The sequence below is a fragment of the Accipiter gentilis genome, chromosome 16 (assembly GCF_929443795.1).
Source record: "Accipiter gentilis chromosome 16, bAccGen1.1, whole genome shotgun sequence".
Taxonomy (NCBI): domain Eukaryota; kingdom Metazoa; phylum Chordata; class Aves; order Accipitriformes; family Accipitridae; genus Astur; species Astur gentilis.
The window spans coordinates 5,055,769-5,073,054 of NC_064895.1; the positions used below are offsets into that span (position 1 = coordinate 5,055,769).

At 38.4% G+C, this 17,286-nt stretch overlaps 1 protein-coding gene across 3 annotated transcripts in view; it reads right to left on the reverse strand.

The window, feature by feature from the left end:
• MCPH1 (microcephalin 1) overlaps positions 1–16,873 on the reverse strand; it is a 130,239-nt gene extending 113,366 nt beyond the window's left edge. For all 3 annotated transcript variants that reach the window (XM_049819370.1, XM_049819371.1, XM_049819373.1), the window contains exons 1-8: positions 16,767–16,873; positions 14,354–14,445; positions 11,857–11,975; positions 5,650–5,734; positions 4,889–5,009; positions 4,464–4,604; positions 3,147–3,242; positions 12–1,031 (exon numbers count right to left, since the gene is read on the reverse strand). In XM_049819370.1, the coding sequence (XP_049675327.1) occupies positions 12–1,031; positions 3,147–3,242; positions 4,464–4,604; positions 4,889–5,009; positions 5,650–5,734; positions 11,857–11,975; positions 14,354–14,445; positions 16,767–16,785 (1,693 nt within the window). In that variant the 5' untranslated portion in view covers positions 16,786–16,873. The remainder of the gene's footprint in view (positions 1–11; positions 1,032–3,146; positions 3,243–4,463; positions 4,605–4,888; positions 5,010–5,649; positions 5,735–11,856; positions 11,976–14,353; positions 14,446–16,766) is intronic.
• Between the last annotated feature and the right edge of the window lie 413 nt (positions 16,874–17,286).

Consider the following 17,286-nt stretch of genomic DNA (forward strand, 5'->3'; position numbering starts at 1 on the left):
TAGCAACTTACCAGTAGCCTGAGTATAGTAATTCACATCAGTTCTGTAGGATTTTTCATGAGCCTGCTGATGCAGCCTATTCACATCATCAGAATCTAGAGCTTCTGCAGTGTCAGCTTTTTTGCCATCTGACATATAATTTAATGGCACACTTCCAGGATGTTCAGCTGGTTTGAAGTTTTTCTTTACTGAAACACCATTTGCTGGAATAGACCTTTTCCTACTTTTTTTGGAAATAGCATGTGGCTTAGAGAAACTCACATTGAGTGAGTCCATGCTTGTAAAAGAATCTTTGCAACAGAATTCAGGATGATTCTGTGATTCATTTGGTACTTGTACCTGTACCTCATCTTCATTCAAATCAGAGGATGAAAAGAAGTCTTCATAAGATGCGTCTTCAGTGCAGAAAGACTTGCTGTATGTAGTTACTGCCTGCAAGAACTCTTTAGACTCTGATGAACCCAGTTCTGAGGTAGCCAGTTTCAAACTAGATAGCATTTGTACTTTCTTTCTCTTCTTGTCTTTAAGAATACAATTGTTTCTGTCAACAGGGACGCTTCTAACCAATGAACATGAATTTAAGTCTTCACTGTTCATAGGTGAATTAGCGAGACTGCCAATCAAAGCAGGAACAGTATTTAACTTGACTATTTTTTTGGAAGGAGTAATATCACCCAAGCCCTTGATGGGGAGAAGGGACCTTTCTCTTGCAACTGAAGTAGTCATGCTCTTTTCATCCTTCTGATTTTTCTGTGGAAACTTTTTTAGATCTTTCTTTTCTAAAGACAATTTATCATTCAAATTATGCTGCAATATCCATTTCTTTAAGCTTCTTCTGCTATCTTGTTTTGGTGTCAAGCTCTTCTGCTCATAGCTGTATGAGGGAGAATTCACCGACGCACTCATGGATAAATGAATATCGGTCCAAGTATCACAGGCATGTTTTATGGCCTCTGTTTTCTGTCTCTTCAATTTACCAGTTCCCCAAATACAATCATAACTTGAGTTCAAGCAGTCTTCCATTTGTTCTCCTGCAAAATATGAAAAGTGGCAATATAAATGCATTTAAAAAAACAGAAAGAGTACCAAATTTCTTAGTAAAATACATATGAAATTACTGAACAAAAACGATGATTTGGCCACTTCTCTGGATATTATATGCAATTCATCAAAAACTAAACAGAAAATAGATTAGAAACAAAGCACATTCTATGTTGATAAGAAGGTACAATAGCTTTAGCTGTCATATCTTCGTATGTGGTAATAAGTATCTGTAAGTCCTGTTCTGCTTTCTTGAAACAAAGCAGCAGAGGAACTCCCTTTCACTCTTGCATTGTGGAGAAAACCACCAAGATTTTACACTGATAAAGCTAGCTATAGTAATACTGGAAACTCAATAATAATTTTTACTACCACAGCATTACCACCACCTTGTAGTTTCTGCAGTTAAGATGAAATGAAATATAACATCATAGTATCATACCACATACATTGACACAATGTATGAAAAATAATTAGAATGTGGAAAAATTGATCATTTCTTGTAGCTATTCCTGTGAAAAGATTTTTGGGGGAGGTGATATACAGAATCTATAACTCTCCACAATAAATTACTCTGAAACAAGCTAGTATCTTTGATTATTCAGAATACACTTTTAAAAAACCAGTTGTTCTACAATCTGATTATTGCAAGAGATGCTTTTGCTTAAATATACATTGAGTGCAAAATTTCAGCAATACTCCTTCTGTAAGTGCTCCTGTAGGTTTTACAGGAAGTCTTGATGTTATTTGTTTACTCAATATAAATAATATTTTTAAACATATGTTGTAGCTCGCTAAATTCAGAAAAATGAAATCTAAGGAGGTGAAAGAAGTTTCACATGACATTATCAGACTCCCATACTGACAGTTGAAAAAACCTTAACTTCAATCCCCAAATTAAACTGGACTCTTGAACTTATTTAACCATTATTAACCAACCTACTCTCACGTGTCTCGCAAGCACAAACAAAAGGGACACTGTCACAGAGCATTCAGAGATGGAAGCTACACTGAATATTGTCATAGGATGTAGAGGTCTATTTAATGTAAAATTACATTGTGCAGTTGTAATGCTGGAAGGACATATTCAAGGTAAAGCTTTCAAATCACGATGTTCAACCTCATCAACATCCAACTAAGTTACCAAAATAAAACAGTTTGTTGGCACAGCTATGCTACTTCCAATATTGAGCTGTTACTTCTCCCTAACATTGCGTGAAGACAATGCTGTAGCTTACTGTTGAGGTAGAACAGAGTAGGCAGACCACTCAGTTGGCCCTCATTATGAATTCTAAAGACTGTCTTCTCCTTACTTTTCTACTGAGATCAAACACCAGTCATCTGACTTCAGCTTTTTGCTCATGTGACTGACAGAAGACATGAGGTCTGAAGTACATACCCATTGCATACAGGATTAATGCTGTTAAGATGCCCACTGACGTAGCTCAACAGCCTTGACAATGATCTTCTACCTTACATCCTGGTACTATGCCAAAACACAGGAACAAACCCCTAACTTTATGAGAATAAGAACCTTGATAACAAATGACTTGAATTCATCTGCAACCATAAAACATTTTAAAAGCTGATTTATTTTCACTCTTGCTATTTCTTCAATCCCTGAACACTTAAGCTGGAGAACACATCAGGTTTCCTTTTAAATTCAAGTTTTTTGATTGAAAATTTGGAAGATGTTTCAGTTCTCTGAGGTGTCTCTCATTCCGTTCTCTTTTTTGCTTCCCACATCACACTGTTTAGTGTGCACTCTGTGTTCTATACGAGATCACTGTAAGAGCAGAGAAGACTGACACCATGCCAGGACAAGAAGCCATTAATGAGGAATGGTGTGAGGAAAGAGGAGGAAGCGAGGCAAGCAACACAGCAGTAAGGCAGAGCATTCACCCAATGTGATTCCTCATGCTCCATTTTCCTTGAATTCTTACTGCCACGTACTTTGCAAAAGAAAAGCTAAAATAATTCAGTTTTAAATATAAATGATAGAGCAAATATATACAGTTCCCATTTCATTATACAGTACTTTCCAAAAGATATACAGCCCATGTATTATTTTCAATTTCTGTAATATATAAAGTTGTGTTAGTTACCTGGTAACAATGCATCTTCTGAATTAGTTAAGACACGAGTAGACAGCGGGCAGTCTCCTGGTGAACTACTTGGAGGTATCTGAGACATTTGTGAAGCTAGAAATTTGTAAATAATAAACTAGTTAGCCCTATTTGCAAACATACAGGTTTCCACACCATCTATTCATACTTCAAAACGGCTCAATTGTAAGAGACAAGTCATTGCTTTGCCAACTAACTAAAACTATATAAATAATTATAGACTGCTCAACAGTATCTCAAATTTACATACTAACAAAAAAAGCTATTAGATATTCTACAATTTTAATGAATTTTCTTCTAGATAACTCAGCAACACATTTTTCTGAAACTAAAGAATGATGGCAAACCATTTAGAAAATATTATAGCCATTTCTAAGCCAGTTGAGGCATTTTACTAAAGAATCTGTCAAACTCTGCAATTAGCAGCAAAGCCTTGATGTAGCAGAAATGCTTTTCAAAATGTTTGAAGGTACTACCTTAAAACTCAAAGAGAAAACAAATACCTAAATGAGATTTAATTTTTCATCCATATGTCACTGGTTCTTTACTTTCCTCCCACCATTATTTTTGAAATAAGCTGACAGTCTAGTTGACATAGACTTAAAACTTCAAACACTACAGATTTCCCCCCATCCCAAAACACATGTTCCACATTTCAACAGTTGTTATAGTAACTGACAAAACCTAATGACTTCGACCTTAATACTGTCACAGTAAGGTAATGCAAACACTAAAAAAATATTTGAAAACTGCAATCTAGATTTAATTCACCAGGATCCACATTTTGAAGTCAACTAGATTTATTCAATTAGGTAATTCAAATTTATTTAATTTTTAATCCTGTTATTCAGTTCCTATATAGATAAATTCTGGACTCCTTTTTAAACTGTTGGCCTGGGAGTAATAATATTACAACCTTTGTCAGGTACAGCATTCGCATTAAAACTTAACAGGAAATAAGTTTTAGAGTCTCACTGTAAAGTTTAACCAAGCTGTGACAATATCAGTTTACAAGTTTAGAAAGTCTAGCTTAAACATTAGTCTTCTTGTGCAGGCTAGTGATTAAGAAATTCCTTTTTGAAATCATTGTCTTCCATGACTTCTTGTGCCCTTCAATAGAAAGAAACTAAAGGCATTCACACCTACTCAAAACCTGGGAAGAAGGGAAGCCATGCAATCAAGAAAGACATGAAAAAAATTCTGAAGGCCAAAGCAAGACAAGTGCACGAAAAATTCCATAATAAAGATGGTAGCCATTTGTGCATGCTCACGGGTAAGTAAAATTTAACTTCTTACCAGTAGGAGAAAGATCTACTCTTTTTTCCTTCATCTCTTTCATTCTTCTTTCCCTTGCACTGCATCGATCTTTGATCTTATTAACAGGGCTGTATATAAGTGAACCATTGTCTTCAAATAGTAAAACTGGTACATCAGTTTCTACACAAAGAAATTGCATTTGTACATTAATATTTACATGCTGTAACAGCTTAAGAAGTTGTATTTTTTTTTCAAAAAAGCTTGAAAAAATTAGGTTCCTTATACCTAACATCACCACAGATGCTTTAATACCACAAACTTGCAAAGAACTCTGTAAAAAGTAAGTCAAGTTTATTTCTTAAGGTGAGATGCATTAAAGTAAAAAAAACGAAAAGCCAAAACCCATCAAGTGCTTTAAAGAAGTAACTGAAGATATTTCAATCCGAGTTCAAAGTTGTTCTTACCAGCATTAATTGCCGTCTTTTGTAGAGCTAATTCTTTAGCCATCTCATCCAGTCTTCTCTGCAGCCTTCTATCATTTTCTGGATTTTTTTCAACAAAGTCTTTTGGCTGCATACATTTGTGCTACAAGACACACAGAACTATTAGTTACATGGTATAAAACTGTCAGAAGTAACTACACTTCTTATTTGCCTACCACTTTATCACAGTATTTATTATTAGTGTTTATGCTACTTATTATCACCTCCTTGAAAGTCACAGATAATTGTAGAAGTTAACGTTTTCCAAAGCAAACTTTAATATGAAATAAGAAATAATCCAACAGGTTTTTTTAGGTTAGATTTTAGTTAAAAGGAGACTAAGTCACCATCTTTTCTTTTTTGCTTGTAGTAAAGCTAAGGCTTGAAAGATTTTCTTTTCAAATATCAGGATTTAAGGGTTTGTTACAACTCAGTGAAACACAAGCCACATTGCAGTCATATTTTTTTGATTAATCATTATGTAATTTTAATTTAAATCTTCCGTTTCCTTATTCACAAATATAAAACCCCTACTTTCATTTCCCTTTCTTCAGATAAGATGTCACATCACCACAGCCACAGCCTACCTTTAAAAACCTACTCAGATGGATAGGCAGAGTTTACAGAATGTTCTGACAATAAAGAGTTCAAATGCCTGAGGTCAGGAAGTAAATTTCAAACTTTAAAAGTTTACTACTCTAGGCATATTAAAAAAAAAAAAATGAAAAAAATCACATACTCACTTTTTTGATTAGTAGTGGTAAACCTTCATTAGTGTCTACTGCAGGAAATAAGGATTCATCAGCATGTACTCCAGTTTCTCGACACCTGTATAATAAATTAGAGCAGGTTTGGTTTTTTGGTTTGGGTTTTGTTTTTTTTTTGTAAGACTGAGAACCTTTATTGCAAGGAGAGTCATCTGAGCCCTGTAATAATGAAACACCAACCCTTCCTAAGTATGTATCTTTAGCATAACTACTGTAATGCTAAAAAAAAAGAAAAAAAACCCCTATATATTACACACTAAATACAGGACATGATAGAATCTTTTTGTACTAATGATGCCCTCTAAATTGCTGGTTTGAAACTCAAAGATTCCCACTCATACGTTATTTTCCATGCATTCAAAAAAACACTGTATTAAGTCCTTCCGGCCAGGTTCTCATGAAGCTTTTATCTTGCCCTGACTTCTGTGAGGACTGTAGGCTTTCATTGTTCACTAGCTAGTAAACTTAACCTTAACTTGGTCACTGTGATGACAGTAAACTCCCAACTACAATCTACAGAATGTCATGGCGGGGCAGGGAGGGCAGGATATTTTTCTATTTGGGCAAATGAGGGAGGAGGCTTCATCTGATCCTGGCTTTTACATCTTGCCTATTAGTCTCAGTTTTCTGCCTTCTCTTTGTATGCGAAAACCAGCCCCTTACTGAGGAGCAATCTATATTTATGTGAACTTTTTTTTAAGTTACAAACCCAAAAATCCAACTGATACCTTACCCCTCGATTTTCCTGTCTTTTCATATTCAAAGACTGACTTGAGAACAGTAGGACCAATGTTATCTTGGAATATGATACAATCTACTGTATATGTGAACACTAAGGATGATGCTGAGACAAGAATTTGGTTATTAATACATAAATTAAAGCTCTTTTGGTCAAAATAGGTAAATACAGTTTTATTCTCAAACAATAAATAATAGAACTGATTATGGGAAAGAGTACGGAACCTAAATAGACTACATTAGAATTTCCCCAGAAGTCATTCTAAACTGTGATTCTAGTGACACCTAGTGATGTAACCACTATAAAGTTAGTATCTGTAGAATTGTAATTAATGCTTACTGAGTTTTGAACAAAAAGCCACACCACTACATGTATTTGTGAAACTACAAATGTGAATTCAGAGTTCTCTGGTGCATCAAATAGAAAAGATAATTCAACATGCTGGACTTCAGTAGCTATTATTAAATTCTGGAAAATAATCAGCATAGATGTAGACAACATTAAAATTTACATTAATTCAGAGATTTCATTGATTCACAGAATTTGACAGAAGAAAAGTTGGCCATTAAATATCTTAGAAGAATATTTTACTTTGTAGACAAATCTGAATGTAAAAGATTTATGTATCTTATTTGTGATATGAATGAGTTACCATACTAAGAATACACAGGCAGTGTTTCCCAATTATGGGTTTGATTTGGAAGTATTAAGTGTTCTTAATTTGGACACAGATTGTAGCAGTTCTAGTTTATGTAGGGTTCTTTTTGTTGTGGGTTTTGATATCTTTAGGTTGCTCATTAAGGTATTTGAGTTGAAGCACTAAAAAATTGTTTTCTGTAAACCCAAAGCTGTCAGTTATTTTGCATTAAACTTACAATTTATTTGCATGACTTTTAGTCCATGATTTTGTGCACTATTTTTAAAGTTAGACATATCTACCATTTTTAGAAAACAAAAAAAAAGGAAACAACACACTTCATTTTTTTAAATTTAAAAATACATTTACTGTGGAGTTATGAATTTTTTGGAATTTCAGTTGTTATCTTATTTTAAAAGAATTGTCTTCCCCATCAAATTACTTCCTATTAAACTGTAGAACTGCATTCAGTTTAGATTCAAATAGATGCTCATACGATAAAGCAGAAGCTTCCAATACAAGTTTGAGGCAGATCATTGGAGAGAGCACTGGAAATCCAGTAGGAGTTCAACAAGGCAATGTTCACTAAATACTGCACAAACCCTTGTACTCAAATAATCAGTGCTGTTTTTTATGGAGAAAAGCGAGTATTACCGTGTTTTTCAAATCATAGGGCATGTTCCTCTGAGACGCTCAAGCACTGCTCAGGGGAAGATAACACTAGTATACACACATAACAGTTTGGAAGTAGGGGTCCACTAGCTTTTAAGTGGGAAAGTATTTGGCACAAAGCAGAAGAGTCGCTGCAGTAATTGTTTATGATTTGCTTCCTTGTCTGCTGTTTTTAGAGCTCAAACATCAAAAAGCAGCATCCAGATTAAATACCATGTACTGCAGGATCTTGTTTCCAATATCAAGATTCCCAAGAGCACATGAAAACACAACCAAACATTCCCAGTTTACTTTGCTACGTTTCACAGATTTCTGGTTTAGAGATGGTCAGATGCAACACTGTATTTGTTTTTTGATAAAACCAAATGTTTAATTGCTTCAGCATTTTTTTTAAACCCATGTAAAGCTTTGCTGACTATGATTCTGCAACAAGGAGTTCTACAGTCTAACAATGTTTTGCTAAAACCCATAATTTACTGTTTTCTCTGAATCTGCCTCCAAACAGATTCATGTGATGCTTTACAATTCTTCTATTGTAAAGGAAAATATACATTCATTCCCTATTCAGCCTCTCCATATGAACCTTTGTGTTCACAAAAGTCTCTCCCCCTCCACTCCCACTTCTTTTCCAGGTTGAAGAATTCTTGTCTCTTCAATCACATCTTGTGAGAAAACTATTTTATAACTTCAGTTATGCTCGTTGCCATCCTCTCACAACATTCCACTATAAAATGCTGTCATCCCACTACATGAGGTTTTATGTTCTATTTAATTTAATTTTTGACTACTGCTGAGGTGATAATGCCATGAAAACATTTACTCTAAGCCCCAAAAATCTTAATTTTCCCCTTACACAATGTGATGACCATCTTCCTTCTAATACACTTAAGAGGACTTATGCTTTAAATAGTATCCTTGACACCAGCAAGAATTTTATTCCTTTCACTGTCTTAGCTTCTTCTTAACAGAAGCTCTTTCATTTTAAGTAGACTCCTTTTTTAAAGTTGAGCACTGTCACAGAACTTGTGTTTTGCTGTTCCAGCATGAACACTGCTCTTATACTGTGGTCATACTTACAAGAAGTTCTTTGAAATAATTTGAACAACCATCCACAAACCAATTAAGACCAAGCAATACCTATTTGTCTTCACACTGCACTCCAACAGGAGTCACCCAAACCCCAGGCTACACTAGAAAGTTGTCCTTTACTATCATATTTCCTGAAATGACATTTCATAGCATTTCTGACTATTCTGAGAATGTTCCACTTGCTACTGAATGGAGCAGTCGGTTACTCAAGCCATCTTCTTTTCGTGATGCTAAAACATCAACTCACATGAACTCTGCATTATTTGCTTACACAGTTATCGGTTTCAAACTAAGCTTTCATTCATACAGGACCAGTATCTTACTCGTACAGACCATTTACATTGTCCCAGGGTTCAACAGACTGTCTTCCGCCTACCAAATTTCTGAGATATTGATGTACTAGGCTTATAAAGTCAGGCACTCCAGTTCCCTCATCTTATTACAAAAAAACTTTAGCATATATGCTAGGACAGACTCATTTTAATTTTATATTGTCTGTGCCTCACTTGAATAATCCTGACTAGCAAGACTATTCATTACTATCTCTTATGTAAGCTTCTACCACTCCTGACCTATACTTCGCTCAAGGATATAATATTCCTATGAATTCTGCCTAGAGTATACATCAATATAAGTTATAGGTTCTTGTGTACCGTTCGGCATTAACTTTAAACTAAAAGCCAGAAGAAAAAGATTACAGAGAATGTCCTGGTTTCATCTGGGATAGAGTTAACGGTCTTCCTAGTAGCTGGTACAGTGCTATGTTTTGAGTTCAGTATGAGAAGAATGTTGATAACACTGATGTTTTCAGTTATTGCTCAGTAGTGTTTAGACTATAGTCAAGGATTTTTCAGCTTCTCATGCCCAGCCAGGGCACAAGAAGTTGGCACAGGACACAACCAGGGCACCTGACCCAAACTGGCCAACGGTGTATTCTATACCAGGTGACGTCCCGTCTAGTATAGAAACTGGGAAATGGGGGCAGGGAATCGCCGCTCGGGGACTGGCGGGGTGTCAGTCGGCGGGTGGTGAGCAATTGCCCTGCACATCATTTGTGCATTCCAATCGTTTTATTACTACTGTTGTCATTTTATTAGTGTTATCATTATTAGTTTCTTCTTTTCTATTCTATTAAACCGTTCTCATCTCAACCCACAAGTTTTACTTCTTTTTCCCAATTTTCTCCCCCATCCCACTGGATGGGAGGGGAGTGAGTGAGAGGCTGTGTGGTGCTTAGATGCTGGCTGGGGTTAAACCACGACAAGAAGTTCAATCATAATTCACAGCTTGGGTGTCATCCCTGCCCCCTGCAATAAAATACATCTATTTCTGATTATTTCCCCAATTCCAACGAACCTCATCTTCTAACCACATAGCAAGGCCTTGCCTTGTCCAGAGCATGATACCAGGAACACTTCAAAAGAATACCAGGAAGATGTTAGCCTTCTCTTTCCTACCAAACAACTTAAGTTTTCCCTCCAGATCCTTTCTCCTGTCTTTTCCTTCGTTGTTGGCATCCAGCAACAAACAGTTAAAAGTTTCGTGAGGCTTTTACACCTGGATCTCAAAGCTCCACACTGTCCCCTACAGTATCACACACCCAGCTGTCTCTATGTCTGAGCTTTCTAGAACATTCATCCACTTAGTACCTTCCAGTAGTGCAGAGAGTGTTGGGGTGGAACCGCTATTACACAGACAGCATTTCTGCATGACACATCCTCGGCTTTCCCCTGTAAGGTGCTTTCATTCTTCCATTGCAGATGCTACTCACCTGGACTTTTCTGGGATCCTTTTTACTACAGCACATCCAAGTCCTCAAATAGTTTATAGTTCTTGTGACTAAGGTTTCAAATTCTGTATTTATACACTTAGCCATCTGAAAAGCATATTTAATTTTATAACCAAAGATTTCTACTGAAATGACCATCATTCTTATGCACTCATATAGCACCAGGTGACAGAAAGATATATTTACATAAATAAAATTTTGCATCACTCATTTTTGAGAGCTTAAGGTGTTTCTCCCTCAGTACTAAAGCTGGCTGGGTTGTGCAGCTGTAACTTCTATATCTGATATTCTTAAAAAGAAAAAAAGAAAAGTCCTGCTTCTGCAGAACTGCATTAATTTCTTTTTTGACTAACAGACTTGCATCACAAATTTTGTGGTTGTACTGACCTACATTTAAGTGGCTACAGAGCTCAGTTTTGCGCCCTGGTTTTTTCCCCCCTTTTTCTTCCTTTTTTACTTTTGCACTTAGTACACTTCTATCTCTCCATGCATATAACAATTTGTATAGGAAAGGGCCTCTTTACTTGATTTCTATTCTAATTTCCATCATCACAGCAATTTATCCATTGGAGTGTTTGAGTAGAATGCATACATATTCTTAAACACTGTAAGTGTTTTTATACTTCATCTGAAATTAAGTTAGGCCTCACAACCACTTTGTAAACTCAGAGAAGCACCTATGGACTAAAAAATTCTTGTGGACTGGCTGCACAGCTGAAATTTTTTTATTTTTTTTTTAATTTAACTTTTTCCATATGGTAGTTGAGAATCTTCAAGCAGTGCTGTTCTGAACCTGCCAAATGTCTTAAAAGACAGACTACTACATATGGATTTCTTTCTTTCTTACTAGGGGATATTCTGTCTACAGGAGTTAAGTACAGAAACGGGACAATGTCCCTGATGAAATGTGCTTTTTCGTATGAAAATGGAAGAGTTCTATTCAACATAAATATCTGTTCTTCAGTACCTATTCATGCCACCTGAGAGCAAAGGAATGGAACACTGAATGATTAACAAATATACTACAGAACTACTTCAACACATTCATTTTTCAAGAGTTAACATTTTACCTTTTTATGCAAGTAACATGCTTTACAATAGGAATAATGTCATAGGAAATTTATCAGTTACTCATTGATTTATCACTATTTCAAGTACCTTAAAAAACAGGTACTGTACTTAAGTTTTTAAATAAAACAATACTAGACTCCATTATCTCTGGAAAGTATCACATTCATTATATTTACAAGTACTCACTTCTCCACCCAGAGTACAGAAACTATTTTTACATCCATCTTCTGTGCTTTTCTCCATGTAGACAAACGTCCATCTTTGAAGACTACGTGGGTCACATGCTTGTTCAAAGTTTTTGAAACCTGCAGAAGTACACAGAGAGCTCATCTTTAAGTCTGATAATCAGAAAATGCTAATGAAACTAGCTAGTGCAGTCCATTTTTAATGTATAAACCATTAGCATAAAAAGTTATTCTAGAGATTGTCAAGGACTCTTGATCTTTCCCATCTTTTCAAGAAGCCTCAAGCAATCAAAACTCAAGTCTCATTAGTCAAGCCAATGCAATGCATGCTAGAGGGCTAGAGTAGCCTTTTGTTTTCAAACTTCTTTTTTCTAGGTTACCATTTTTATCTCCCTACTCCAGCTGTATCACTAATCTTACAACGTTTTTATTTATGTAGCCCAACATCATTTCTTAAGCAACAGCCAGTACAGAAAGTAGCTGCCACTATCCAAAGAAACGCCAAATTACATCTTTTATTTAGCAAAGAAATCACAGTCTTAAAAAGTAGAGCTAACCTTATCCTTTAAACTAATTCTCATCAGTAAAGATCACTTTTTTGAGGGAAGGCTGAAGCTACTACAAACAAAAAATTTATATGGGAACACTTTAAAGAGTGAGAAATACAGAAAACTTAAGTCACTACAGCTAATATCATATCTGACATTTTCATTGTGTCATACAATGATCAAATCTTCAGTTATCAGCCTCTATTGACAGCTAAGTGATAACCATTTTAGTTCTAGATACTCCGTTCTTCACAACCAAGGTTTCCTTTTGTGGAGACTAAACATCCTATGCATAAAACTGTTTGATCGGTTGTTGTGGCTGTTGACATGATGAGATAGTACAGTTCATATTTTGAAGCAGCATCTTCTCAGAACAGCCAAATGGAAATAGGTGTGTAGCTGTCTGTTGCGGTCTCAATTGCATCACTATACTTGGCTCCCAACATGTTGGATCTGTATTTGGCTTTAAGAACACTATTCAGCTTTTCTAAAAATTCCTGGTGGCAAGCTGATTTATTGCTTCTTGGAAGATAAAAACCCATGACTGTTAAGTATCTAGGTATACAGGATCAATGAATCTCTTTTGGAGTAAGTTATGACTCCAGATACAAATGCTTACTCACTTATGATAGTATCCAGCTCACAGCCCATGTCCTAATGAGACAGATGCTTGATATAGCTTTGCCTCCAAATTATGGAGGAGCACCACCTTACACCTCCCTCTCATCTCTCCTGTCTCCTCCCTTACCCTGGACATCCTCTACCGCTCACCTGACCTTAGCTTGAGATGTCAAAAAAAGCAAAAAACTAATTGAGAGTTTTCTTCCCTTACAGACTGAGCCAAGTCAGTTTACTATCATGTGCTCAGCCCAATAACAGGGAAGGAAGTGTCTGGAGTACTGACGGAGCGGGACCACCCCTCTTCAGTCATAGGGATCTGCTAACTAGGCTCATCTGTATCATCTGCCTATACCTTTCACCATATCCAGCTACTTTTTGATCAACTTGAGGAATTTTGAAGCCTTATGCTTTGTCATATTTTCTGTGAGAAAAATCTAACATCATCAGAATTACATAGATCTGACAGTACAGCACAAAATAACAATATTTTTTACTCAAGTTATTTATTGAGAATTGTATTTGTAATAAAACCAGTTATTCTACTGTTTTGTTGCACTGTCTCAGCTAAATCCATACAGAAAGAGAGGCTTTGGGGACATAAGCAAAACTTCCTACATTACAGTAGGATACGCCTACACATGCCCACTTAAAAAGCAGGGGGATTTCACGCAAGTATTATTTAAAGCATGATGTGGGCTGTAAAAATCTCCATTAATGGGTGATAATGTGCAAGAAGGGAAGATGCCAGTTTGATTGTGGTCTCCGATTCAAATCATACAGCTGGCAATTAATTGTGTTTTGCACCTACAAGTCAACCATACATGATGGGGGGGGGGGGGGGGGGGAACGGACGCGGGGAATAAAAATCACTGAGACATATACAAAGACTCTTAGATGTATTTTTACTAGCACTTTCTGGACTTGAACCACATCTGTAGGAAAGTGAATGGAAGAATCAAATGTTGTGGTACTTGGGTTACAAAACATTGTACTAACAACAGAGCAGCTACCTAGAAGTTAAAGAAAAGAAACCAACATAACATACATACTTGTACCACATGTTTTTAACACTTAAGATTTGGTTTGCCCACAGCACGTGGCAAGCCCAATACTTCACGACAAATGCATGCTATCATATTAATATACAAAGAGGTTTATAGATATAGGGAGGCTTTAAATGCATTTCCCTATTCTTAGGTCTGTGATTATCTTCCTTCCTGCACTTTAAAAACTCGTACTACAAAGAAATATACATGACAAGCAGACCAAGCAAGCTAGCTTGTAATTAAGAGCTTTCTTATTCTATTTATTTCAAAACAGTTTCCTTACTTTTGCTCCCATATCAAGAAGTTGCTGTTCAAAGGTTTTCGAGTAATTTTCTGTTCCGTTAGATGACCAAACTTCTACAAATGCAGAAATACCTGGATCGGAAGAGAGAAAACAACAGCTAATGAAGAAAATACTATGGTAAAACTGGTTAAACTGCCTTTCCAGCAAAATTTTGCTTTTACTCGTATTGCATTCAGTAGCAAACACAGCTTTTAATAAACTGAGTATCAGATGTTAGCAGTAGAATGTTCTTTTTAGAGTACTTCTGTCCCTTAAATTAGTTGTAATGGAACAAACTTAGTAGTTTGACACTAGTTGCACAACTTTTCACTTGGTCTTTTTAAAACACATTACCAGCTTAACAAGCAATACAGTACCTTTACATGACTGCTTACCCTTATCGTTACTTAATCACTGCTAATCTTCAGGTTAATCAAAAATTTTAAGACAGGTTGATGTAACACAAGTTACAGAACATAATGAAATAAACATAACCGAATTATGCCTTCCCCAAACCCCCAGAAAACTGCAGGAATATTACTTAACAATTTCCAGTTGTCTTCAAATTCCACCTTATTTATACTGAATCACCCCAAATTAACTACACAGGGCCTAATACAATTTCATGTCAGCTGCTTTACGTAACTTTAGGTATACCGTATATAAGTAGCTTCCTTTATCAACCAGATTAATAATCTTTTCAAGGAATTAAATCAGCTTTTGTTGAGAAGGTCTTCAAACAAAGGAACCCAGATGTACTGACATGGAGGGATAAACAAATGAAACTCCTAACAATCCCTTCATTAATTTTACTCGGGACCAGCACTAAAGTGACATACAGCTCCATTGGCCACATCCATTTCCCATTCTGAATGAAGAATTAGGAAAGTTACAGAAAACCGGAGGAATGCCAGTTCAACAAAACCAACTTCATAGAGACTGCAGGCCAGACAACTCTCAAAACTCATGAACAGAATTGAAAGTGTCAATTTAAAAGGGTTATCCTTAGCAAACACTGCTTAATTTTCTTCGTTACTAGGTATGTCCTTCTGATTCATTGTTACGTAGTGTCATCTGTCTTCTTTCTAAATGAAAATCAGGCTCATGCTCCAACAATTGAAGTACTTATATAACAATTAACATTTTTTATAAGTGCTACAAATACTTTAACATACAAGAGAAATATGAAACACAAACCACCTCCTTAGCCAAACTACAGGGAAAAATCTTATTATCAGTACTAGGCCTTCAGGTGCACATAAGAACTTAAGACAAGTCTACTCCACTGCGCTTTTTATTGTGTTCGTTCATTCTACTACTGGACCAGGGCAGCTGTTGCCAGAGTTCCTTTTTTTCTTGATTGCTCTATTGTGAAAAATATCGCACTTGCATTTGAAAAAACACTACCTTCCTCTTAACATCAAATATTTTAGAACCGTCATAACTCTCCTAGAAAAACAGGTTGGAGCATTTCAATGAAGGTCAAACTAGGAACTCGGAGGAACATTACTTCAAAGCTGCCTGCGCTTGTGATAGGATCAAAGGTATAATTTACAATAATTAGCTAATTTTAGCTAATCAAATATACTCCAACAAAAGACAGGCACTTTGTAGTTTTTGTACAGTGGATGTAAAGGAAAACAAGGAAGGGTTTGGAGCTTTCTTCAACTAGAAGAGCTCTGCGTAGAGCTCAGTTCCTGCAAAGGGCAACGTATGCTAGAAGGAATCAGCGAAGGCGACGATAGCGGGGGGGAAAAACAGACATCAGAGGGGCAACCTAGTGAGGCTGAAATTTAGAAAGACGCGGAAGAAACCACACAGCGCCAAGCCACGACTGACCAGGCCAGGAAGAGCCAGGCGGGCACCCACGCGTGGCGGCAGAGGCGCGGGGGGGGGGGGGGGGGGGCAGCTCCAGCCAGCGCCGTACCGGGAGCCCCCCAAGGGGAACTCGCTCCCTCCCCGACCTGAGGGAGGCCTCCAGCCCTGCCCGAGCCAGCGGCCACCCGCCCCGGCCGGGCCTGCCGCCGGGCACAGCCCGCGTCCCATCGGGGCAGGCCGCGGACCGGCAGGCCCCGCCGCGGGTTTCGGGCGGATTCGCCCGGAATCAGTCAGAGCGGCTCCGCGGCGAAGGACTGCCTCCCACCCGCGGGGACGGCCACGCCACCAGATCGAGCTGAAGGCCCACCCGAGACAAGACTCGGCGCTGGGCCGCCCGCAGGGAGAGAACCGGGCGGGGAAGGAGCCGAGCCGGCCCCTCGCCCGCCAGGCCCGGCCGCTCTCTGACAGCAACCACCGGAAAAAAAGGGCCGCAAAGGCGACGGGGGTGCAGGGCCAGGCGCTGGAAAACCGGCCCGCCCCAGCCCGGCGGCTCCCCTCAGCCGGCCCTGGCCCCGCACGGCGCACGAGCCGGTACCTTTCAGAACGGGCTCCATGAGCGGCGCAGCACCCAGGGGCTCCGGTACCCGCCACCGTTCAAACGCCCTTCCACGCACCGCCGCCGGGCCTGCGTGCTGTATGCTGCGCTGGGCCCACCACCGCGCCTGCGCGTTGCGCCGCTAACGGTCGCGCTGGGCCCGCGCGCTGGCGGCGGTGTGGCGGGAGCGGTTCTGTGGGGGCTTGAGCGGCCCTGGCGGGTGAGGGGGAGCCTGCGGGCGGTGTGAGGGAGCGGCGCCGGTGCCGCGTTCTGCGACACCGAAGTCAGGGATGCAGAGTAGTTCTGGCGTCCTGGAAGTCCTCTGTGGGGGATAGGCGTGCTCTGTCCGGTCAGCTCCAGCCGAGCGGTAGCGCTGGGGGAGTCTCCTGGACGGCCGGACGCTGCTGAAAACAGTGTTTTGAAAAGGCAAACGATGAGTGAGTTTTCTGGGTCTAGGTCCACCGTGAGGAGTCCTCAGGAGGCTTCTCTGAAGAATTTTAGTTTGCAGGAAGGTGCGTCA